The following is a 24,603-nucleotide window of genomic DNA, read 5'->3' on the forward strand; positions in this document are numbered from 1 at the left end:
CTCTTCTAGGCTCCGTCCCCCTTTTTCTCAGGCTCACCAGAGCCTGTCCATCGTCCTCTACACCCTAGTCCGCTTCGGGTGGCTTGTCAACATGAAGAAATCCTGTCTTGTTGCTTCCCAGCGCCTCGTTTTTCGGGGCATGCTCTTCGACACTCGTCAGACCAAAGTCTTCCTTCCCGAGGACAAGAGATCCATCCTTCATCGGGATGTACCCTTGCTTTAGGGTCCTCGGCTTCCCTTCTTCTGATCGCCCATGAAGTTTCTGGGCAGGATGGTAGTGACGTTCGAAGCAATCCCCTTTGCCCAATTTCACTCTCAACCTCTTTAGCAGGCCATTCTGTCACAGTGGGACAGTGCTGTCTTGTCCCTGGATCGTCCTATCCGACTCTCTTCCCGAGTCAAGGGTCCCTCAGCTGGTGGCTGACGTCACCTCTCATCTCCCAGGGCATGTCCTTCCTTCCAGTTCTTTGGCAAGTGGTGACGACGGACGCCAGCCTGCTTGGCTGGGGCGCTGTGTTTCGCCATCTGACTGCTTGGGGTCGTTGGTCGGCGCAGGAGTCTCTTCCGCAGATCAACATCCTCGAGCTTCGGGCCATCTTTCTCTTCCCTCGTCACTAGGGAAGGATTCTCAGGGGTCTACAATGCCATGGAGGTGGCATATGTCAGTCATAAAGGGGGGACTCGGAGCTCCTTGGCCGAGGTATCCAAGATCCTCCTCTGGGCAGAGGCAATGGTTCTGGTGATATCCACAGTGCATATCCCCGGCACGGACAATTGGGCCGCCGACTTCTGCAGCTGCGAGGGTCTCGCGGCAGGGTTATGGTCCTTGCATCAGGAGGTCTTCCATCAGATTTGTCTTCGATGGGGGACTCCGGACGTGGACCTCTCTGCGTCCCGAAGGAACAGGAAGGTTCCTTTGGTTCGTCTCCAGATCTCGCGACCCTCCCGCGTGGGCGTCTACGCTTTGGCCTCCAGGGTCTGATCTGCCACCCGAATTATCGGTCGCTCAGTTTACGGCATGGCTGTGGACTCCACAGTTATAAGAGCGTCTGGCCTTTCGTCCCGGTCGAGTCACACTACAATCCAGGCTAGGAAGCCTTCGTTGTCTTCCAGGTTCTACTATCGTACCCGGAAGACTTTCGTTCATGCAAGCCCAACCGCTTTTCACCTATGTCCTTTTCCCTGCCTTCCATTTGGTTTTCCTTCAGGCAGGACTGGATTCGGGCTTCACTCTCAATTCCCTAAAGGGCCAGGTTCCTGCGCTCTTCTTCCCTTTAAGAAGACATTATCTTCTCAGCCACAGGTTAAGACCTTCCTTCAAGGAGTAGCCCACGCTGTCCCTCCGTACAGGGCCTCTGTGGATTCATGGGATTTAAAGGTTGTGTTGGTTGTTCTTAGGGGTTTCCCCTTTGAGCCTCTCAGGGAGTTTTTCCCTGTCAGTTCTATCTCGGAAGGTGGCTTTTCTCAGGTCCATCGCTTCGATCCGCCGCGTTTTTGAGTTGGCGGCCATTTCTTGCCGACCTCCTTTCTTGATTTTCCACAAGGACAAGGTGGTCCCAGGCCTCCGCCTTCCTTCATTTCACGAGGTGGTTTTCATCTTTCCACCTCAACGAGGACATCGTTCTACCTTCCTTTGTCCAGCTCCGAATCATCCTCTGGAGCGATAGTGGAACAGGCTGACAGGCTGGACCTCGTCAGGGCAGTGAGTTTCTCCCTGGCTAGCACGGCCGCTTTCCGAAAGATGGATTCTCTGTTCGCCATCCTTGATGGCGTGCGTAGAGGCCTGCCGGCTTCCAAGGCGACTATTGCTCGCTCGATTAGAACGGCAATTTTGGGAGCTTACCGGGTCAAGAACAGAGTGCCCCCTCCTGAGATAAAGGCTCACTCTACCCGGGCAGTCGGCGCTTCCAGTGCGTTACATCACAGGGCTTTCGCCGACAGCTTTGCAAAGCGGCAACCTGGTCTTCCATCCACATGTTTTCGCTGAACTACGGCAGACTCCAGCCTGGGCAGAAGGATCCTGCAGGCGGCAGTGGTGAGTCCTTGGACCTGATGGAAGTATGTTTTTCCCACCCCAGGGACTGCTTTGGGACGTCCCATGGTTCCTGTGCCCCCAATGAAAGGCGATAGAGAAAACAGGATTTTTGGTTGCTTACCGTAAAATCTGTTTCTCGGAGCCTTCATTGGGGGACACAGCACCCTCCCAAGTTGAACAGCTCTGTTTACTGTATACTTTTGAGTTGTTTGAACACTCTTTGAGTGTTTGAAACTGTTAATCTATGGAGCGCCGTGGAATTTGTTGGCGCTATGTAGATAAAGTTTATTATTATTATTATATTATTATTATTCTTTCTCTTTTACACGTTACTTCTCCTACTGCTTTCTCACTAACTGAATATCCTACTTCCTGTCGGTAGGGTGTACACTGCAGAGGAGGAGCTAACTTTTTTATTTGCATAGTGTCAGCCTCCTAGTGGCAGCAGCATACACCCATGGTTCCTGTGTCCCCCAATGAAGGCTCCGAGAAACAGATTTTACGGTAAGCAACCAAAAATCCTGTTTTTTGCTACACACAGGCGATCTGATCATCTCCTGTGTGTAGCAAAGGCAATCGGGTTATTGCAGTTTCTAGCCTCCCATGAAGACCATTGAAGCAAGTGAAAGCAAAAAAAAGTTTTTAAAAATATTTAAAAAATTTAAGTTCAAATCACCCCTATTTGCCCCATTCAAAATAAAACAATTAAAAAAAATTTAAATATACACATATTTGGTATCGCCTCATTCAGAATCACCCTATTAAGATAATTAATTTGTTTGGTAAACGGCGTAGCGAAAAAAGAGTAAAAACGCCAGAATTACTTTTTTTGATCGCCGTAACATTGCATTAAAATGCAATAACAGGCGATCAAAAGATCGTATCTGCACCAAAATGGTGTCATTAAAAACAGCAGCTCAGCTCTCAAAAAATAAGTCCTCACCCAACCCCAGATCACGAAAAATGGAGACGCACCGTAATCGGAAAATGGGGCAATTTTTTTTTTTTCTTTTTTTAACAAACTTTGGATATTTGTTTTTATTTAAATGGTGAAAAAAAAAATCTAGATATGTTTGCTATCTATGAATTCGTAATGACCTGGAGAATCATAATGGCAGGTCCGTTTTAGTGAACATGGTAAAAAAAAATCAAAAAACAGTTGAGGAATTGCACTTTTTTTTTTTTTTTGCTGTTTCACCGCACTTGGAATTTTTTCCCATTTTTTAGTACACAACATGGTAAAACCAATGGTGTCGTTCAAAAGTACAACTCGTCCCGCAAAAAACAAGCCCTCGCATGGCCATATTGACAGAAAAATAAAACAATTATGGTTCTGGGAAGAAGAGGGACAACAGAAACACAAAAACAAAAAAGGGCTGTGGCGTGAAGGGGTTAAAAAAAAAAAAAAACATTTTCAAAATCCATGAGGAAAATAAACCCAACCTGTGTGCATGAGCTTTCTGAAATGTCATAGACTTTGCTGGTGCTGAAAAATGCAGCTTAAAATTTGCATTAACAAAAAAGAAGCACAAATGCAACGTGTGAACATAGCCTAAAGGTCCGCGGCCCATTTCCTGGCCTGTTTCCATAGGGCACCGCTACTATGATCATTCTGTCCTCTTACAGTATAATGTTTTGGCTGCACATCCCACATGAGATGATAACCATGATTATTTTTTCTTGCTGGCATAAGTGACTTTATTTTATAGTGGACTTGATTACAATTTTATCCAACAGTCGTCAATAGTTGTTCAGCCTAGTATTCCGTTACTAATAAATCACCTTATTAGTCCTTGTTCATATGCATGTTGTATATGCAATAAATGATAGTTTTGAATCCTCGCACCTACTGTATTTCTGGGAGCGATGAGCATTGTGATGAGCAGGGCCGGTTTCTCAATGTTTACTTTACAGCATAGCCAGATACATCCAGGTATGTATATGTCTGTATATATGTATGTATGTAAATATGTCACAAAGATGTCTTTCCTTTTTGATGAATGAATGTATTTCATGGCCAGTAGGTTTACAACCACTTACAGGTTTTGTCATTGATAGAAGACAATGAATAATGGCTGACATGTTGAGGTGGTGATAACGAACTCAGTCGAGGGGTTCAAGAGAGGCCTGGATGTCTTCCTGGAGCAGAACAATATTGTATCATACAATTATTAGGTTCTGTAGAAGGACGTAGATCTGGGGATTTATTATGATGGAATATAGGCTGAACTGGATGGACAAATGTCTTTTTTCGGCCTTACTAACTATGTTACTATGTTTTATCAGTGTTTCTCTGGTCTTTGTATTGCTGTCCTGAGATAAGAGATCTACCAGCTACTATGTATATTAAGCAAACATTTAGGAATCGCCTTTTATTTGTGTGGCCTAGGACTAGTGATTGCTCAATTAAATATTTACCAGATACTTTCCCTTCTGTCATGTAGTGATGCCCTCATTTTTATCTGTTTAGGTGTGGATTGTATTGTGAGTGAATGAACTTGGAGCATGAGGTCTACTTTTACTATAGATATCATTAAACGTGTATTTACCATGCAGGATGATCGCGAGCGTTGTTATAAACACTTGTTTCACAATTATCTTGTCCTCTAAACAGGCTGATGAACAAGCAAAATGCTCCTTCATTGGGTGAAATGATCTTTTGTGCATCTTAAAAGATATCTTTTCTCCGTGATACATCATTCTGTGCATCAACAGGACTCTGACTGTGGAGAACATGGCAGCCAGTGTGCACTGAGCGAATTTTGTATAGATCGCTCATTGTGTATTATTTACTTTGGCCTGCCCATCTAAACAGGCAATCAAACGACCACTGATCAGTAAAAAAAAAAAAAAATCAGTAAAAAAATTACCGTCAAAGTGGTCGTGTTGTGAAGTCAGTCCTGTAAATAAACCATAACTGACCTGTTATCTCTTTCAGATTACCAGTGGCTCGGTCAGCGCATGGAGCTACAGTATACAATGATAAGCTATGGATTTTTGCAGGATATGATGGAAATGCAAGGTACTTAAGCATTGATAGATGCTTGTGAAATGGTATAATGGAAAAATATGAATCTAACAAGGGTGCAGAATTAGAGTGTGAGCAGAAGGCAAAATGAACAGAATGAGAGGGTAACATTTTGAACATCTGAGGACTAAATTTTTTGTAGCATGTAATTGGGTTGTCCACTACTTAGATCTGTATGACTTCTTCTTACGATAGGTCAGTAATATCGGATCGCTGTGGATCCGATACTTGGCATTCCCACTGATCAGCTGTTATCCGCTTTACAGGTGGCCAGTAGTGTACAGAGCAGAGCCAAGAACCTCAGCTGAATAGGAGCTGAGCCTCCCCACTCCGTACACTGCTTACATGCCGTCATCGCTCTAGCTGCTAACAGATGATGTGTGGAAATGTCAGGTGTTAAGACCCCACAGATCTATCATGACCTATCCCATGGACAGGTCGTCAATATTAAACTGCTTGACAGTATATGAAAACACACCACTTCAGATTTTTCTTGACACTGGCTTTCATCATACTGTATAGCAGGTTATCTAGTTTCATGCTTACTTTTTTATTTCTATTAGGTTGAATGACATGTGGACCATCAGTTTGCAAGATCGAGAGGCGGCAGCTTGGGAAGAGGTAAAATGAAGAATATTTATTATAGCTGTTAAAGGGATTGATCAAGAATTACATATTGATGATTGATCCAAAGGATCTGGCTGACATCTGGCGCCTCCACCAATCATTTGTTTGCTGATATTGAACCCCCACCGTACAGCTGTTTGTGCATCGCTCCTCTTTTCTTGCCAATATATAGGCTTCTACACGGCTATGCTATAATGCTCACAGTTCCTAAAATAAACACCTGCAACCTAATAGGAACTAAAATGTCACACAGCAATGAAGACGCATCAAACTCAGTGTAGACGCATTACCAGAGGAGCTGTCAAATACTGTGTAAAATCCCTACAAACTAGAGGGAATATGAAATCTGCATCGGTATTGTGCATCTATAGCAGTATGTATTCGACATGTTCGGTCTATGTATAACTAAACGTGTCTGTGTGTGTATTGCAGATTGAGCAAAGTGGAGAGATCCCACCATCATGCTGCAACTTCCCGGTGGCTGTCTGTAGGGACAAAATGTTTGTCTTCTCTGGACAGAGTGGAGCGAAGATCACAAACAACCTGTTCCAGTTTGAGTTTGCAGAAAAAGTGTAAGAGCCGAACATGGGGCCCAAAATGTGATTGTGTAATCTATAAATCCTACCACAGATGCTCAATCTACTGCAAAATGACACTTTAAATTAGATTTTCTCTCCGGATGCTAATCTGTAACAATGATCTGTATTTATAATGATCACTGAAGTGGTCTTGCTAGCGATTCGCCGTTCTTGTGGCGGCTTTTACTCTATATTATGAAGAATAGAGAGCTGGTGGCTTCTGAAGGAATTAGTATGTCACTTCTATGTCGCTTCTATCCACTTCAGTTAAAATAATTGACGTATGACAGAACATGTGCAGATCTATGTTGTTTTGACATTGCTGTGCCTTATGTGCATGTTGTGTGCACATAGCTTGGCCCCATAAAATAATAAAGCTTATACTCTCCTCCCGTACTGGCGCCGTTCCCACAGTGTTGGCACACACTCTTCCGAGGGGTCGTTGTGACACGTGATGCTGGCGTCACTGTCCCCACCTCCTATCGAATTGAGCAGGAAGAGGAAATCCAAGATCAGATGCCACCTGGACTTCCTATTTAATGTCCAAAGGCAGAGACAGTGACTCCGGCGCTGATTGGGTATCGGCGTCACGTGTCACACAGCAGCCATGGTCCCCCAACACTGCAGGAATGGCACCCGCATGGGATGCGAGTATAAGTTTATTTTTTTATTATGTGGACCAAACATTTGGATCAAGAAGGGGTTGTCCTAGTAGTGGACAACCGCTTTGTGCTAGGTTCCCAAAGAGTTTTTGAGGAGGATTTTGAAGAGAATCAAACTGCTTTCAAATATTTCTTTGAGGCAGATTTCACATTAAATTTGCAGCTAAACACAATGTGGACAACTCAGGAAAGCAAAATGTCTCCAAATAAAAGCATCATTTCAGGATTTCTCTTGAAAAACGCGTTGGATTTTCTTCCCTCCAAATATGTGTGTGAGCATACCCTTACTGACGCACCAAAATCATCACAAGATTTGGTAATTGCCAGCACAGAAGTCACACAATTAGTCACTGGGTAATGTGGATTTATAGACTTGGACATTTTGAAACCATTGTGAGGATCTTGCTAGTTACATACTCAGAGCAATAACGATTCGCTGGAAGGGGCTGTCAGACAGGACTCCCCTCATGATATTTATCCCAATTGTCCTCTTCAGTTTCCTGCCCAGTGAGATTTTGTGTCATATGTACGGACATATGGCTATTCTAGTGTTGTTGTTGAAAGATGTTTTTTTACACTCGGGCTGACTGGCCTTGATATGGTTGGGGCCACAATTAAGGTACCGTCACACTCAGCAACTTTGCAAAGAGAACGACAACAATCCGTGACGTTGCAGCGTCCTGGATAGCGATCTCGTTGTGTTTGACACGCAGCAGCGATCTGGATCCCGCTGTGCCATCGCTGGTCGGAGCTAGAAATCCAGAACTTTTTGTCGCCAGGTCGGCGTGTATCGTCATGTTTGCCATCAAAAGCAAACGACGCCAGCAACGTTTTAAATGGAGCTAACAATCAGCGAGAACGAGAAGTGAGTCGCCGTTACGTCACTGGATCGCTCCTGCATCGTTCTGGAGTTTTTGTGTTTGACGTCTCTACAGCGACCTAAACAGCGACGCTCCAGCAATCTAGTTTAGGTCGGCTCGTTGTCCATATCGCTGCAGTGTCGCTGAGTGTGACGGTACCTTTAGATAAAACGGTTATCTCTCTATTGGCACTATTGCGCAACATTATTTCTAACGTCTGCCTACTAAGGGGCCAAATGCAGAGGACCTGAGAGCCAGAGAAGTTGAAGAGCATTGGCCTATAGCAAGCCATTCTCAAACACTGTGTTCTCAATATTTCTGCACAAGTAACCAAATGCAATAAGTCTATATTGAATTTGTGATCTTTGCCCTCACAGCTGGATGCGCATTCCTACTGAGCACCTACTGCGCGGGTCACCTCCCCCTCCACAGAGGCGTTATGGGCACACAATGGTGGCTTTTGATCGCCACCTCTATGTATTTGGTGGAGCTGCAGACAACACTTTGCCTAATGAGCTGCATTGTTATGATGTGGACTCCCAATCCTGGGAGGTGATACAGCCCAGTCCAGACAGTGAGGTAAGAACTACAAAAGTATCCTGATAACATTGATTATTAGAGCCGGGATCAGTTTTAAGTGTGTATTGATTGAAGGTTGTCCCTAATGTGTAAAGGTACCTTCACACATAACGATTTCGTTAACGATATCGTTGCAACGCCACGCTTTTTGTGACGTAGCAACGATCCCGCTAACAATCTCGTTATGTGTGACAGCGACCAACGATCAGGCCCCTGCTGGGAGATCGTTGGTCATGGGGAATGATCAGGACCTTTTTTTTGTCGCTGATCACCCGCTGTCATCGCTGGATCGGCGTGTGTGACGCCGATCCAGCGATGTGTTCACTGGTAACCAGGGCCACGCTTAGTAACCCGATATTTACCCTGGCTACCATTGTAAAAGTAAAAAAAAAATCAGTACATACTCACATTCCGATGTCTGTCACGTCCCCCGCCGTCAGCTTCCCTGCACTGATTGTCGGCGCCGGCCGTAAAGCAGAGCACAGCGGTGACGTCACCACTGTGCTCTGCTTTGCGGCCGGCGCTGACAGTCAGTGCGGGAAGCTGACACCGGGGGGGCGTGACAGACATCGGAAGAGTATGTAGTGTTTTTTTTTTTACTTTTACAATGGTAACCAGGGTAAATATCGGGTTACTAAGCGCGGCCCTGCGCTTAGTAACCCGATATTTACCCTGGTTACCCGGGGACTTCGGCATCGTTGAAGACAGTTTCAATGATGCCGAAGTCTTTCCCCGGATCGTTGGTCGCTGGAGAGCTGTCTGTGTGACAGCTCCCCAGCGACCACACAACGACTTACCAATGATCACAGCCAGGTCGTATCGCTGGTCATGATCGATGGTAAGTTGTTTAGTGTAACGGGACCTTTAGGGTAAGTTTACACTAGCCGAAGGCTGACGTTACACTACTGCTAATCGGCTACATTTGTTTGCCGATTGGTGATCCATTATATAGCTTGTTTAGACAGGACAACCACACTTGTGTGCACACAGAACGATTGGCAATAGAGCATTCTGTGCACATAGTCATTATTTCCGGACGCACAGGTCCTGTTTACACAGGATGAACTTTTGCTGAAAATGTTAAATTTTTAAGCAAGCTTAAAGGGGTTGTCTGTAAGTTATAGTGCCCTTTTTATAAATATCTGTTTTGATGCCTAACCATTTATGTAATTTGCTTTATTATAAAATTCCGTACCATTCTCCCGATCATGCTGTTTCCTATATCTGTTTTTTTTTCATTGCTTGCCGTGTCATTTTCGTTTGAGGGGAGTGTGAAATGAGACTTCATCAGAAGAATGGCCCTGTAGTCACTTCTGTGCAGATTCTACCTCCACCTCTCTTAGGCCGGCTTCACACTCAGCGTATGAAAATACGGTCCGTATATTACGGCCGTAATACGCTGAAATGTCCCGAAAATAGTGGTCCGTAGCTCCTCCGTAGGCAGGGTGTGTCAGCGTTTTTTGCGCATGGCATCCTCCGTATGTAATCCGTATGGCATCCGTACTGCGTGGTTTTCTCGCAGGCTTGCAAAACCAACATACCGCTATAGAAATGATCCATGTGTCCCAAAATTTCTAGGAAATTTCCCACGATCTATGAACATCCAGCAGAGGGCGCCTCACCGCAAATGAAGCTAAATATAGCTCATTGATCTATATTTAGACTCATTCCCCGGGGTTTTGCAGTGAGGAGCAGCCTGCATTAGCAAAGCTCCTTGCTGCAAAATGTTTTAACCCCTTCAGAAGGATTTACATCGTTGGACGTTACAGATCTGCGGAGGGTAAGTATATTGTTGGTTTATTATGTTTTTTCTTTCACAGAACGAGGGTCTTCAGTGACTGGATTGGGCGTAGAATAAAATACTCCAACAACCATTGTTTTTATTTCATTAAAATAATTTTAAATAATGTGTTTGTGTTTTATTTAACCCTTTCATTCAATTGGATTAATAATGGATAGGTGTCATAATTGACGCCTCTCCATTATTAATTAGGCTTAATGTCACCTTACAATAGCAAGGTGGCATTAACCCTTCATTACCCCATATCCCACCGCTACACGGGAATGGGAAGAGAGTGGCCAAGTGCCAGAATAGGCGCATCTTCCAGATGTGCCTTTTCTGGGGTGGCTGGGGGCAGATATTTTTAGCCAGGGGGGGGCCAATAACCATGGACCCTCTCCAGGCTATTAATATCTGCCCTCAGTCACTGGCTTTACTACTCTGGCGGAGAAAATTGCGCGGGAGCCCACGCCAATTTTTTCCGCCATTTAACTCTTTATTTTAAGAGCTAGAACGGCCAAATTTTGCAGATACACACTACTGACATTAGTAGTGTGGAATCTGCAAAAAAAATGGAGAGAAGACATGGTTTACTGTATGTAAACCATGTCTCAAATCATGTCGGGTTTTAGGAAGGAGAAAGAAAAAGCCGGTAATTGAATTACCGGCTTTCAAGCTGTATAGCGCTGGAATAAATAGTAATATATATACATATATGTGTCTCACTGACATATATATATATATATATATATATATATATATATATATATATATATATATATATATATATATATATACCTATTCTATGTGTACACATTTATTCTACCTATTGGACTGTAAGCTGTCAGTGTGATTTTACTGTACACCGCACTGAATTACCGGCTTTTCTCTCTAACAGCGCTGCGTATTTCTCGCAAGTCACACTGCTTGTCCGTGTGTAATCCGTATTTTTCACGCTTCCATAGACTTTCATTGGCGTATTTCTTGCGCAGTACGGTGACAAACGCAGCATGCTGCGATTTTGTACGGCCGTAGAAAGCCATGTAATACTGATCAGTAAAATACGGCAGATAGGAGCAGGGGCATAGAGAATAATTGTGCCGTATTTTTTGCGAGTTTTACGGACGTAGTTTCTGCGCTCTTACGTCCGTAAAACTCGCAAGTGTGAAGCCGGCCTTAGACAAGACCTCATCAGGGGGCGACGCTGCTGTCACTTACCACATATTCTTTTTTTATTCAAATAAATTTTTATTAAGAATAACAAGATAAATGACATGTTACATTCTTATTTTCAATACAAAGCTTTTTTCCCCCCCCTTCAAACATTCCCCTTCAATCCCACCACCCCCCCAACCCCACCCAACAAAGCAGCTCAACTTGGTTAGCACTTCCATCATTAGACCAATATACTATCTAATCCCTCGGCCAATAATATAAGCCACATTTAACATTACCATTAATTAGGAACCTTAATTAACTCTCCCTCTATAATACCCCTATCCCATAGCAATCCACGGAGACCACATTTTATTGAACATTTCGATTTTCCCTCTTTTTTTATAAAACCCCTTTTCAAGTGTCAGGCCCTGCTTCACATACTGGAGGAACTCTCCTCTTGACGGCGGTTCTTCCCTAATCCAATTTCGAGCTATTACCTTCCTAGCCATGTATAACAATCTGGCAATAGCTATCTTTAGGTTGTTATCCACTCCAATCTCATCCACACATCCCAACAAGCACACTATAGGATCCCTTGGCACCTTACATCCATACGCACCTTCCATACGACTCAAAACTACCACCCAAAAAGCAGCCAGTCTCGGACACGTCCACATCATATGGAGTATATCAGCATCTGCAGTTTTACACCTCGGGCATTCAGAATCATCACGCAAACCAGCCTTATATAGCACCATCTGAGACTTATAAACCCTGTGTATCACATAGAGCTGTGACATTCTATACGGTTCGCTCAGTGACAATCGTGGGACCCATTCTAGCACCGACTCCCAAGTCTCATTCTCCATTGGACCCAGATCCCTCTCCCACTTAGCTCTCGCCATTATTGGAAACCCCAATAGGAAAGTGTGCAACAGATCTTTATACAAAGTAGATATGACTCCCCCAGTAGTCCCTTCATTACACACATATTCCAGCACTATATCCCTCTGAATTCCAATACCTCCGTTTCTACTCTGAGCTCCAAAAGCATGCCTCATCCGCAAATACTGAAATTCCCCCACAGTCCCAAGACCAAATTCCGCCTGTAATTGGGAAAATGATTTTAATTCACCTCGCTCAATTATTTGATACACGTATTGAATCCCTTTGACTTGCCATTCTGTCAGTACCCCCAGTGCCTCAAACTCCTGTAAGTTGCTGTTATGCCATAGCGGTGAGAATCTAGTCGAATCCGTGACCCCCCGTACATGTCTCAGCCTACCCCACAGCCTGCGTATCAACAACACAGTCGGGTATAATTTCCCCAGAGCCCCTAGGGATCCATCCTCCAAACATTGTACCACTGGCCTTCTTTTTGTCACCACTTCCATCAGCCGCTGTACCGCCCCAGATGACCCTTCATGCGCCCAGCCTTTTAAATGCTGACTCTGGGCTGCAAGAAAATATATTTCAGGGTTAGGCAATGCCAATCCCCCATCTTCCTTGGGTCGCTGAAGTGTCTCCAGTTTGATACGCGGATGCTGTCTCCCCCATATCAAATTTCTGAACAGAGAGTTAATCTGTCTAAATCTCCCGCGTGGTATCCAAACTGGCGCATTATGAAGAATATACAGTATTTTTGGCATCAAAATCATTTTAATAAGATTCACCCTACCTACCACAGATAAATGCAGTTTAAGCCAAGCATCCGCTTTCGCTTTAAGAACACCTAAGATTGGAGTCAGATTTCTATGTATATAGTCAGTAACAGGCATAGATACCCATATTCCAAGGTACTTAAATTGGCTAGTCACCTCCAGTCGCCCATCCTCCAGTGGCTCCCCACCATCATCATCCACCTTAAACAAGACAGACTTACTCCAGTTTATCCTAAGTCCCGACACCGATCCGAAACGCTCAATAATCCCAATGGCTCCCTCCAAGGACGTACCCGGGTCAGCCAGAAATAGCAGAATGTCATCCGCATACAATGCCACCCTTTCTTCAATCATCCCATATTTAAACCCAGTCACCTCATCAGACCGTCGAAGCTTAGCAGCCAGTGGTTCCACAGCCAGAGCAAACAAAAGAGGAGAGAGCGGACACCCCTGTCTCGTCCCTCTAGCCAGTTGTATGGTCCGTGATAACTCCCCATTTACCCTAACCCTAGCCATCGGCATCGAGTACATCAGTCGAATCCAGGATATGAACTGCGGTCCAAACCCCATACTCCGGAGCACCTGCCAGAGATATCCCCACTCCACACTATCGAACGCCTTATGAGCGTCTAAAGATGCAATAACTCTCTGGCCACAGTTGTCGGATCTGAGTTGCAAATTCATATACAGCCTTCGTAAGTTGATCGCAGTGGACCGATCAGGCATAAAGCCGGACTGGTCTGAGTGCACCAGGCCGGAAATAACACTTGTCAACCTCATCGCCAACACCTTAGCCAGAAGTTTAACGTCTGTAGTAAGCAAGGAAATTGGCCGATATGAATCCGGCTGTGTCGGGTCCTTCCCCTCCTTAGGAATCACCACTATTATGGCCTCCCGCATAGATGCCGGTAGACGACCGCCACTCCTAGCCTCCTCCAGAAGTACCCTTAATTTAGGGATCAGCACTTCCCCAAAGTTTTTATAAATTTCAGCAGGAAATCCATCTACGCCAGGTGCCTTCCCATTAGCCATAGACTGCAGTGCCCGACCCAACTCCTCCTCCGTGATGGGAGCTTCCAAATCTTCTCTATCTATGTCACTCAGCCTTGGGAGCTCCAATTCCTCAAGGAACGCCACCGTGTCCTCCACCGACCCATCTACCTGAGAGGAATATAGGTCCGCATAAAAATCCGCAAAAATGTCCAAAATCTCTGAAGTCTCAGAGATAGCCACACCGCTCCCCGATACCAAAGAATGAACAAAGGAAGTGTTTCTCTGGGCAGAAGCCACCATCGATAGCAAATGACCCACAGATTCGCCCTCCTGGTAAAAAGCCAGATTCATGAATTCCCTCTTCCTTTCAGCCTTACCGAGCAATACCTCCTCCAACTGACTCTGAGCTGCCTTTAGCCTCCTCCCAGCTTCCGGAGCACCCACTATTACCATCTCATCCTCGGCTATCCTCAGCCCTTCAACCGCCAACCTCTCTGTCTCTCTCGATTTCCTCTTACACCTGCTAATATCCCTGAACAGCAGTCCCCTCAAGTACGCTTTCATGGCTTCCCACACAGTAAGAACATCTACACTTCCCTCGCTGATCTCAAAAAATTCCACCAACTCCTTCTTTATCTTTTCCAAGTCCATACTGTGTAGCCAATTAGGGTGAATCTTCCACTCCTTCCTGCTCCCGATCCGTGTCCCCACTGGCCGAAATTCCACCTCAACTGGACTATGGTCTGAAAGAGCCCTAGGCAAATATCTCACATCCCCTACCATCGTGTCCAGTAAACAGTTACCCAGCGCCAAGTCAATCCTAGACAAAGTACCATGAGCTGGCGAGTAGCATGAGTACGTCCTTTCCCCAATATGTCTAACTCTCCATAAATCAATCATACCTACTTCCCGGACATAGGTCCCAAACGTAGTGATATGTCCCCCTGTTCTATTCTGGGGATTTTTGTTTTTGTCCCAAAAGTCATCACAGATATTATTAAGATCGCCAATAATTAGAGATGGTAACGGTCCCCAACGCTCTACCCTCTCCAGCACCTCTCTTATCTTCTTACTTGAGTATGGGGGCGGAATATACATTGCCGCTATACACATCAACACTCCATTTATTTTACATTTCACCACCACATACTGACCATCCACATCCTCTTTTACCATACCTCCTCATACTGCACCCCCGCAGGTATTAACACAGACACACCCCTAGAGTACGTCGAGAAAGTAGAATGATACGCCCTCTGTATCCAGCGCCTATTCAATACATTCACCCTCTCACGCACTAAATGTGTCTCTAGCAGGCATATCATTGAGACCTTCTGTTCTCGGACATACTGCAGACTTGCCGCCCGCCGTGTTTTATCCGCCAGACCTCTCACATTCCAACTCAATATTTTAATACAATCTCCCATCATGTGGCTCATCATTTTTTAAAGTATCCAATTTCCCAAGTATGAGCTGCCCCAACCCTCCCACCCCCCCTGCCCCCTCCCAACTTGCCCCATTAACCCCCCCAATATAACGCATTCTTCCTCTCATCAAGAGTGGGGCCCCACTGCGAACACTCTCCCTTACTTAACCCTCTCCATTCGCATCCTGCTGCCATAGCAATCACAATTTCCCCCCCAACTTTCACTTTATTGTATCTTAACATTTCAACTTATATTAACATATAGAAAAAGTACCAAACCAGTTCACAGTAACCAGCATAACCCTCCTCCCCCGTACTTAGTAGTTGGTACTGTCCCCTCCGGCCATTCCTTCAATATGGCCCAGCAAAACCCCCAACAGTTGCTCAACTCTTTAACCATTGCTAACGAGCGCAGAACTCTCCTCTATCGACAGAGAAAACAAATCCCAACTGGATCTCGCCGAAATGTCAGTCGCCCATTCCCTTAAGTTTTTTCTCATGAGTATCAAGCCACTGGGTAGCGTCCTCCGGTGTCAGGAAAAAGTGGGTCTTATTAAAAGCCACCAGTCTCAGCTTTGCAGGAAACATCACTGAATACTGCACTCCCAGCTCCCTTAGTCGCCGCTTGACTCCAGCAAACTTCATCCGCTGTTTCTGAACCGCAGCGGAATAATCCGGATAAATGGCAATTTTTTGACCTCCAGCCGTCAGATCCTCCATCTCTCTAGCTTTTCTGAGGATAATGTCTCTGTCCCTGTAGTTCAGTATTTTAGCAAGCATGGTACGGGGATTTGTTCCTGGGGCAGGGGGCTGTGGCGGGACCCTATGAGCCCGTTCAACAGCAAAAACTTTTGTCAACACTGTGCTCCCAATCTTCTCCAGCAGCCAATTTTCAACAAATTCTGTGGGATTTCTCCCCTCAGTCTTTTCAGGCAACCCCACTATACGTATATTATTTCTTCATGATCTATTTTCCAGATCCTCATTTTTGGCAGCGAGCTCTGCTGTTGCTTGGGCGAACTTCTTTTCAGCTTTTTGTAATTTCACTATGTGATCTTCTGCCGTGCTCACCCTCTCCTCCACCACTCCTATACGTTTGTCCATTTTCTGCAGAGCCGCATTAATCTGTGCCGTGTCCCCTTTAACTTCCTGCATCTGCTGGGCCAAGGAGTTCAGGGATTGCTGACATGAAGAGATCAGTGTGATAACATCTCTAAGAGTCGACTCCTCTCCCTGTGATATGGCTTGAGGTCCCCCACTAGCCCCAGCCATGCTGCCTCTCTCCTTCCCCCTCTGTACCTCATGCTGCTCAGCCTTGCTTGCTTCCTCCTCCTCCTGGTCAGCTCCAGCTCCAGATCCTGGTTCTGCCTCCTCAGCAGCCTCCACTCTGGCATACTGCTGCAGCTTTGCGGCCACCTCCATGCGCGGCGTTCTCCTTCTCGGCGTCCTCCCTAGCATCGGCACCATCTTGGCCGGCTCCTGCATCGCTGGTGCCAGCGTCTTTCTGCCGCCTCCTGGTCATCGCTGCCGACTCCGGACCCGCCGCTCCGCACCACTGCACTCTCCGGACCTTCAGCCAGCCGGATTTAGGTGAATTTACCCGAAAATCGGGGGTTAAAGCAGGATTTTTGTCCTTCTGGCAGCAAGAGCACTCTTCCCTGCTTCCACTCACATGGCCAGCTAGGACACGCCCCCACTTACCACATATTCTTATCTCCATTCCCTGACAATGTTCTGTTTCAGGGGGGTGATGGAGAAGTGACCGCAGCTGCTGCCCCCCTACCTACCTACTCTCGCATCTTTAATGTCTTCCCCAGTCTCTACTTCTGCCAACGCTGGGACTTTCCCTGAAATGAGACATCATTAGGGGGCAGTGATAGATGCAGGGTGAGTGCCCACAGGACCACCTCACATTTTCACTGCTCTGAAACAAGTTGTCATGCTGCAGAGGTGTTGCTTGAAGCGGTAATTGACACCAGCGCTGCCTCCTGATGACTACTCATTTCATGGCAGTGATAGAAGCTTTGGGGCAGTGCTGCAAGCACTCACCCTGCTTTTATCGCTGCCCTCTGACCAATAATTTCAGAGACAGAGGCAGCAGTGTCTGAATCAGGAACTGGCGGAGGCCTCTGACTGTGGGTGGTGGGGATAGAAGTGTGTCGTCAGAGGATGGTGGTGACAGAAGCTGTGATAAGTGACTGCAGCGCCACCCCCTGACGGCATCCTGTTTTGGGAAGGGGGCGATAGAAACTGCAGGGAAGTGACTGTAGGGCCATCCTCCTGAGCATTCCCATTGAAGACTCCCATAAAAGAAAACCTCACAGGAAGTAAAGAATAAAAATAAACAGATATAGGACTATGCTGTATAGGGAATGTTATAATAAAGCAAAGTACAAAAGTGGTTAGGGCTTAAAGTTGGATGACGGAAATATACGAGTATGTCCCAGCTTGAAAAAAATTGGACAAAACAATTAAAGGTGCTTTAGTCACAAACAGTTGAAAAAAGGATATAAAGTGCTAGTAGGGGCCAAGCCTGGCATCAGATCCAATTCTTTATATATTTATCACAGGACATGATCATGTCATTTTTTAAGGTTTTTCTTATAGAATGTATTTATATATGACTGATGCACATTTACCCAAGGTCATGATGATTTCTGATTACAATGAAATAAATACCCCAAACCTTATATTTCAGCTGCCCAGTGGCCGCCTGTTCCACGCTGCCGCTGTCATTGCTGATGCCATGTACATCTTTGGGGGGACCGTGGATAACAATGTCAGGAGCGGAGAAATGTATCGGTTCCAGGTAACACAATGTGACATACAGAGGACATGTCTGCCCTCAGGGCAACAAAGATTAATGTATATTTGTTACACATTTTTCATTGGTCGCTTGTCACTTTTATGACTGATTTGAAGTATCAGACGAAGGGAATTTGAGCAGACAAAACTAATCCAAGTCACAGCCCATCCCAGAGGAAAATAAGAGCCAAAAGTCATGATGGCATCTGAGCATATTCTAGAACCTGATCAGGGGCTTTCTCCAAACACAGAAGCAATAAGAGATGCCACTTCTTCAGTAGCTATGGCAAACGGCAAAGTAGTCGGCAAATGTATGCCGAAATGTTACCTAAGAGGACACTTTACCCCACCGACCATACCACTCTCAGGTAACAATCGAAGCAAGATTTCCAGTGGAGTAGAAATATTTTTTTACAGGGGTTTCTAATAAGGCTGGAAATCTGTAATCCTAACTCATAAGAGAATAAGGCTGTGTGCACACAGTACGTTTTTGATGCATTTTCGCAGCGGTTTTCATGTGTGGAAATGGGCCAAAAACGCTATGGAATCCTTATGCCAGCTAATTCAATGACAATCCTGAAGTGTTGTGCACATGATCAGTAAATTATTTGCAGTGCTTTTTTTTTCTGCAGCATGTCATTTATTTGTGCATTTTTTTTGCAGCATTAACTTCAATTGAGTCAGTCAAATCCGCAGCAAAAACGCAGGTATAAAGATGTTTGCGGATTTGCTGCGGATGTTCTGAGTTTTGTTTGTATTTCCTGGCTTCCTATGGTGTTTCCCACGCTGTCATTTGCGAGACAGTGTGGGAAATACCGGCGCAGTGTTTATCAGCGGTAATGAGCAGTCGGTCAGAGCGCTTTTGGGTCATTCTGTCATATGTTGGTGTGACCCCGCAGCTGTGTCTGTGACCCGCGGTAAAAATTTTACCGTGGGTCAGCAGGTGTGGGCTGATGAGACTACTGCTCCCATTGGGCTACGTCTGCTGTCACTGATAACAGTTGATGGGAGACGTAGTCTCTTGTCAGCCGTCGCCTGTGTTCACAATTCAAAAAATAAATAAAAAGTAAAATGATTACATACATATTTTAAAGAAAAAAAAAACATACTCGCCTAACATCAAATCCCCAATGCCCTCGTCTCCTAGAAATAATGTAAAATTATAATCCACCATATACTCACCTGTCCACGTAATCCTGAGTGTCCCACAGCGATCTCATGTGACTGCTCTACCTTGCCCTGGCGATACTGACTGGAGGTAATCACTCGTGCAGTATATCACTACCGTGGAAAGGTCACCGGAGTTCATCAACTTTGGAGCTTTCGCTTACGGCACCGTGAGAACTTTCTCACGACAGGTCAGTGATATGGAAATTTGGGTTGGATAAATCTACCCGTGTGTGCTGCGGCCGCTCCCAATTATTATTTCTGAGCCCTTAAAGAATGAGTCTGACACGTGGTGACAGCTTGACATTCAATCAAAGACTGGAGATTTATTTCCTGATACATAGTTTTTATAATAACATATAGAAAGGTGTGGTTGGGGCGGTTAGTTAATTAACATACAATTCAATTATTGGTTATCTGATATATATGGAATATTGTGATTAATGCGCATATGACTGCTGATTATGCAACTTAAATGTAGCTCTCGGTATGTAGGGCAAAGTTGAGACATCTGACCAGCACTTAGTACATTTGGCACTGTTGATCTGCCATTTCAGAAGACTCAGCGGTATCAGTCCCGAACATCTGGTCCAACTTCCAGTTTTTAAGGTGTTTGAGACATAGCGGAAAGTACCGAGCACAATCTGGCCTAGGTCATGTGGCTAAATTGAGCAATTGATTATAAAGTAGCTGAGTAGATAGATATATTTGCTTTTGTGTAAGTATATGTGATTTAAAGGAATATATACAGTTAGGGCCAGAAATATTTGGACAGTGACACAATTTTCGCGAGTTGGGCTCTGCATGCCACCACATTGGATTTGAAATGAAACCTCTACAACAGAATTCAAGTGCAGATTGTAACGTTTAATTTGAAGGGTTGAACAAAAATATCTGATAGAAAATGTAGGAATTGTACACATTTCTTTACAAACACTCCACATTTTAGGAGGTCAAAAGTAATTGGACAAATAAACATAACCCAAACAAAATATTTTTATTTTCAATATTTTGTTGCAAATCCTTTGGAGGCAATCACTGCCTTAAGTCTGGAACCCATGGACATCACCAAACGCTGGGTTTCCTCCTTCTTAATGCTTTGCCAGGCCTTTACAGCCGCAGCCTTCAGGTCTTGCTTGTTTGTGGGTCTTTCCGTCTTAAGTCTGGATTTGAGCAAGTGAAATGCATGCTCAATTGGGTTTAGATCTGGAGATTGACTTGGCCATTGCAGAATGTTCCACTTTTTGACACTCATGAACTCCTGGGTAGCTTTGGATGTATGCTTGGGGTCATTGTCCATCTGTACTATGTGGCGCCGTCCAATCAGCTTTGCAGCATTTGGCTGAATCTGGGCTGAAAGTATATCCCGGTACACTTCAGAATTCATCCGGCTACTCTTGTCTGCTCTTATGTCATCAATAAACACAAGTGACCCAGTGCCATTGAAAGCCATGCATGCCCATGCCATCACGTTGCCTCCACCATGTTTTACAGAGGATGTGGTGTGCCTTGGATCATGTGCCGTTCCCTTTCTTCTCCAAACTTTTTTCTTTCCATCATTCTGGTACAGGTTGATCTTTGTCTCATCTGTCCATAGAATACTTTTCCAGAACTGAGCTGGCTTCTTGAGGTTTTTTTCTGCAAATTTAACTCTGGCCTGTCTATTTTTGGTATTGATGAATGGTTTGCATCTAGATGTGAACCCTTTGTATTTACTGTCATGGAGTCTTCTCTTTACTGTTGACTTAGAGACCGATACACCTACTTCACTGAGAGTGTTCTGGACTTCAGTTGATGTTGTGAACGGGTTCTTCTTCACCAAATTAAGTATGCGGCGATCATCCACCACTGTTGTCATCCGTGGACGCCCAGGCCTTTTTGAGTTCCCAAGCTCACCAGTCAATTCCTTTTTTCTCAGAATGTACCCAACTGTTGATTTTGCTACTCCAAGCATGTCTGCTATCTCTCTGATGGATTTTTTCTTTTTTTTCAGCCTCAGGATGTTCTGCTTCACCTCAATTGAGAGTTCCTTTGACCGCATGTTGTCTGCTCACAGCAACAGCTTCCAAATGCAAAACCACACACCTGGAATCCACCCCTGACCTTTTAACTACTTCATTGATTACAGGTTAACGAGGGAGACGCCTTCAGAGTTAATTGCAGCCCTTAGAGTCCATTGTCCAATTACTTTTGGTCCCTTGAAAAAGAGGACGCTATGCATTACACAGCTATGATTCCTAAACCCTTTCTCCGATTTGGATGTGGAAACTATCATATTGCAGCTGGGAGTGTGCACTTTCAGCCCATATTATATATATAATTGTATTTCTGAACATGTTTTTGTAAACAGCTAAAATAACAAAACTTGTGTCACTGTCCAAATATTTCTGGCCCTAACTGTATATGATTTAAAGGAGTATACATTCAAGTGAGATCTACATGATATACATATTTCTATCACAAGCCCCCCTTAGATATCACTTGCCCTAAGCCTAGCCTCCTGTCCCAAAGCGCTGCAACTCTTTTGTGCTGCCGGCGAACTGACGAAAACCTAGTGCCTATGCCCTACACCGTACAGACTTTCGCAATGGGCGATCAGGAGATCTGTCCCTAAACGGGGGTAGAAACATGCATGGTCTCATATTGGCGACTCTGTTTGATCAGTTCCACATATTCGTCGTCATCATCAGGATTGGAGGAGCCATCAGGTGGGTGAATCTGAATTCGGATAGGTTCGTCCAGGAGGAGATGCGGCATCAGGTTTGTTGTTTCCTTCACTGTCTTTTCCATCATCAGGATCATTCTGGCTTAGGCGTATCTTCTGGTACGGGAGCCTTCTTGCAGTGCGATGCGTGGATCCAAGTGGGCCTTCCCTCTAGTTTCACAGAGGTTGGTGTCGTCAGCAGCACTTGGAAGGGACCGTCAAATCTGGGGTCGAACGTTCTCCTCACAAACTTCTTCACCAACAACCAGTCTCCTGGTTTCAGGGAGTGTGAACCGGGTACCGATCCTGGATCTGGTAATGAAGAGAAAACTCGAGAATGGATGTTAGCAAGTTTTTTGGTCAACTGAATTACGTAAGCAGACAAAGTATCATATTGCATTGTCAACTGTTGGGGGAAGAATACCCCTAACCGAGGGCTGGATCCAAACAGAATCTCATGGGGTGACAGCTTTTCTGGGCCCCGGGGAGTGTGCCTGACACTAAACAGTGCGATGGGGAGTGTCTCATGCCATGGTTTGCGTGTCTCTTGGGCAACTTTTAACATCCTGTTTTTGAGTGTCCCATTCAGTCTTTCTACTTTCCCGCTACTCTGGGGGTGGTAGGGAGTGTGTAGGCCTAAGTCTGACCCTACTGCTGAACAGATCTCCCTTGTGAGGTTTGCTGTGAATGCGGGCCCCTGATCACTCTCTATCACTTCTGGGACCCCGTATCTGCACACGATCTCTGAGAGTAGCTTCTTTGCAGTAGTCTTTGCTGACTGATTCCTCACTGGGAAAGCTTCTGGCCATCCTGAAAACACGTCCACGACCACAAGGGCATATTCGAATCCCCCACTTGGCGGCATCTGGATGTGGTCTATCTGGATCCTCTGGAAGCGGTACAGCGGTCTGGCAAGATGATGTGTGGGAACTTTCTCCATTCTTCCAGGGTTGCATTTGCCGCAAGTCAGACAGCTGCTAGTGAACTTGGCTGTTAGGGTGGAGATCCCTGGAGCGAACCAGTAAGCACCAATCAGATCATTCATCTGTGTCTTTGATCTGTGCGTGGGCCCATGTGCCCACTGGACCACCATAGGGTACATGCTTTGGGGTAAACAGGGTTTGTAGTCCATTGAGTATACCCTTCCTTCTTGATGTGTTGCACCCTTCCGCATCCAATTCTCCTTCTCCTCCTTTGGGGCTTGTTCTTGCAACTTCTTGAATAGATCCCAAGACGTCATCTCATCTGGTGTCTTGTCCTCAGTTGCCACGTAGTAGCCGTCCGGCTCTACGACCTCTCCCATTTCTCCATACTGTCTTCCTTTGGCGGCTTCTTTGGCTGCCATATCCGCCATGTTGTTGCCCCGTGCCTCTACTGTGTTCAGTTTTCCATGTGCTTTGACCTTCAGTACTGCCACCATTTTTGGGAGTTGGAGTGCGCTCAGTAGGTCTTTAATAGCTCCATGATGCTTTACGGTTGTTCCACTTTCTGTGATGAAGTCTCTTGCAGCCCAGATGGGTCCGAAGTCGTGTGCTATGCCATGCGAATACCTTGAATCGGTGTAAATGTTCGCAGTTTTGCCTTCTGCAATCTGGCAAGCCTTCGTCAGCGCTATCCGTTCTGCTTCTTGGGCTGACAGGCTAGGTGGCAGACTCCTGGACCACAGGATTTCTTGATTGCTGGTCACTGCACATCCCGTGTGAAATCTTCCTTCATCATCTGCAAATCTGGAGCCATCTACATAGAGGATCAACTCTGGGTTGGCCAGTGGCTCTTCTGCCACATTGGGTAGTCCTGCTGTTTCCTGTTGCATGATGCTGAAACAATCATGATCATCCGGTCGGAGCAAATCCAGATCCTTGTGGAAGGTATCATGCAGATTTTGATCTGGAAGATTCGTATCTGTATCCCCCCTTGGGAGGATTGAGGACTGTACATCTGGAGATGGTGACGTTGTCAGGCAGTAGTAGCGAGCACTGTAAACGAAGATGTCTTGCGGTGGAGAGATGTTTTGGCTGGGTTTGATTGAGAATTGCTGAGATGTCATGTGGAGCCAGGATTTCCAGTGGATGTCCAAGAATGATGTCAGCTGTTTTGTCCAGGAGGGCGTGTGCTGCAAATACTGCTCTCATGCAGGAAGGGGCTCCCCTTGCAACTGGATCCAGGCGAGCTGAAAAATAGCCTAGAGGTCTCTGTCTTTCCCTGTGAATCTGTGTCAGGACTCCAGTAGCATGGCCTTCTTTCTCCATCAGATAGAGACGGAATGGCTTCTCGTAGTCAGGTAGGCCTAGCGCTGGCGCTGAGACTACTGAGTCTTTTAGCTTCTTGAACGAACTGAAGGCCACATCTGTTAGCAGGAACGGGGTTACGTTAACGCAGTCATACAGAGGTTGCATTAGGACTGAGGCATCGGTGATCCAGGCTCTGCAATACGAAACTAGACCAAGAAAAGCTTGTAGTGCCTTTGGAGTTGTTGGGGGAGCCATCTTCTCCACTGTGGTCTTCCGGTCATCTGTCAGGTGTTTAGTCTGGTGAGCAAT

At 45.5% G+C, this 24,603-nt stretch overlaps 1 protein-coding gene across 1 annotated transcript in view; it reads left to right on the top strand.

Annotated features, from left to right (window-relative positions):
- The window catches only part of LZTR1 (leucine zipper like post translational regulator 1), an 86,376-nt gene that overhangs the window by 17,734 nt on the left and 44,039 nt on the right, over positions 1-24,603 (top strand). The window contains exons 6-10 of the mRNA XM_069754171.1: positions 4,974-5,057; positions 5,627-5,684; positions 6,123-6,262; positions 8,168-8,369; positions 18,086-18,196. Coding sequence (XP_069610272.1) covers positions 4,974-5,057; positions 5,627-5,684; positions 6,123-6,262; positions 8,168-8,369; positions 18,086-18,196 — 595 coding nt within the window. The remainder of the gene's footprint in view (positions 1-4,973; positions 5,058-5,626; positions 5,685-6,122; positions 6,263-8,167; positions 8,370-18,085; positions 18,197-24,603) is intronic.

Source organism: Ranitomeya imitator, chromosome 1 (assembly GCF_032444005.1).
Source record: "Ranitomeya imitator isolate aRanImi1 chromosome 1, aRanImi1.pri, whole genome shotgun sequence".
Taxonomy (NCBI): domain Eukaryota; kingdom Metazoa; phylum Chordata; class Amphibia; order Anura; family Dendrobatidae; genus Ranitomeya; species Ranitomeya imitator.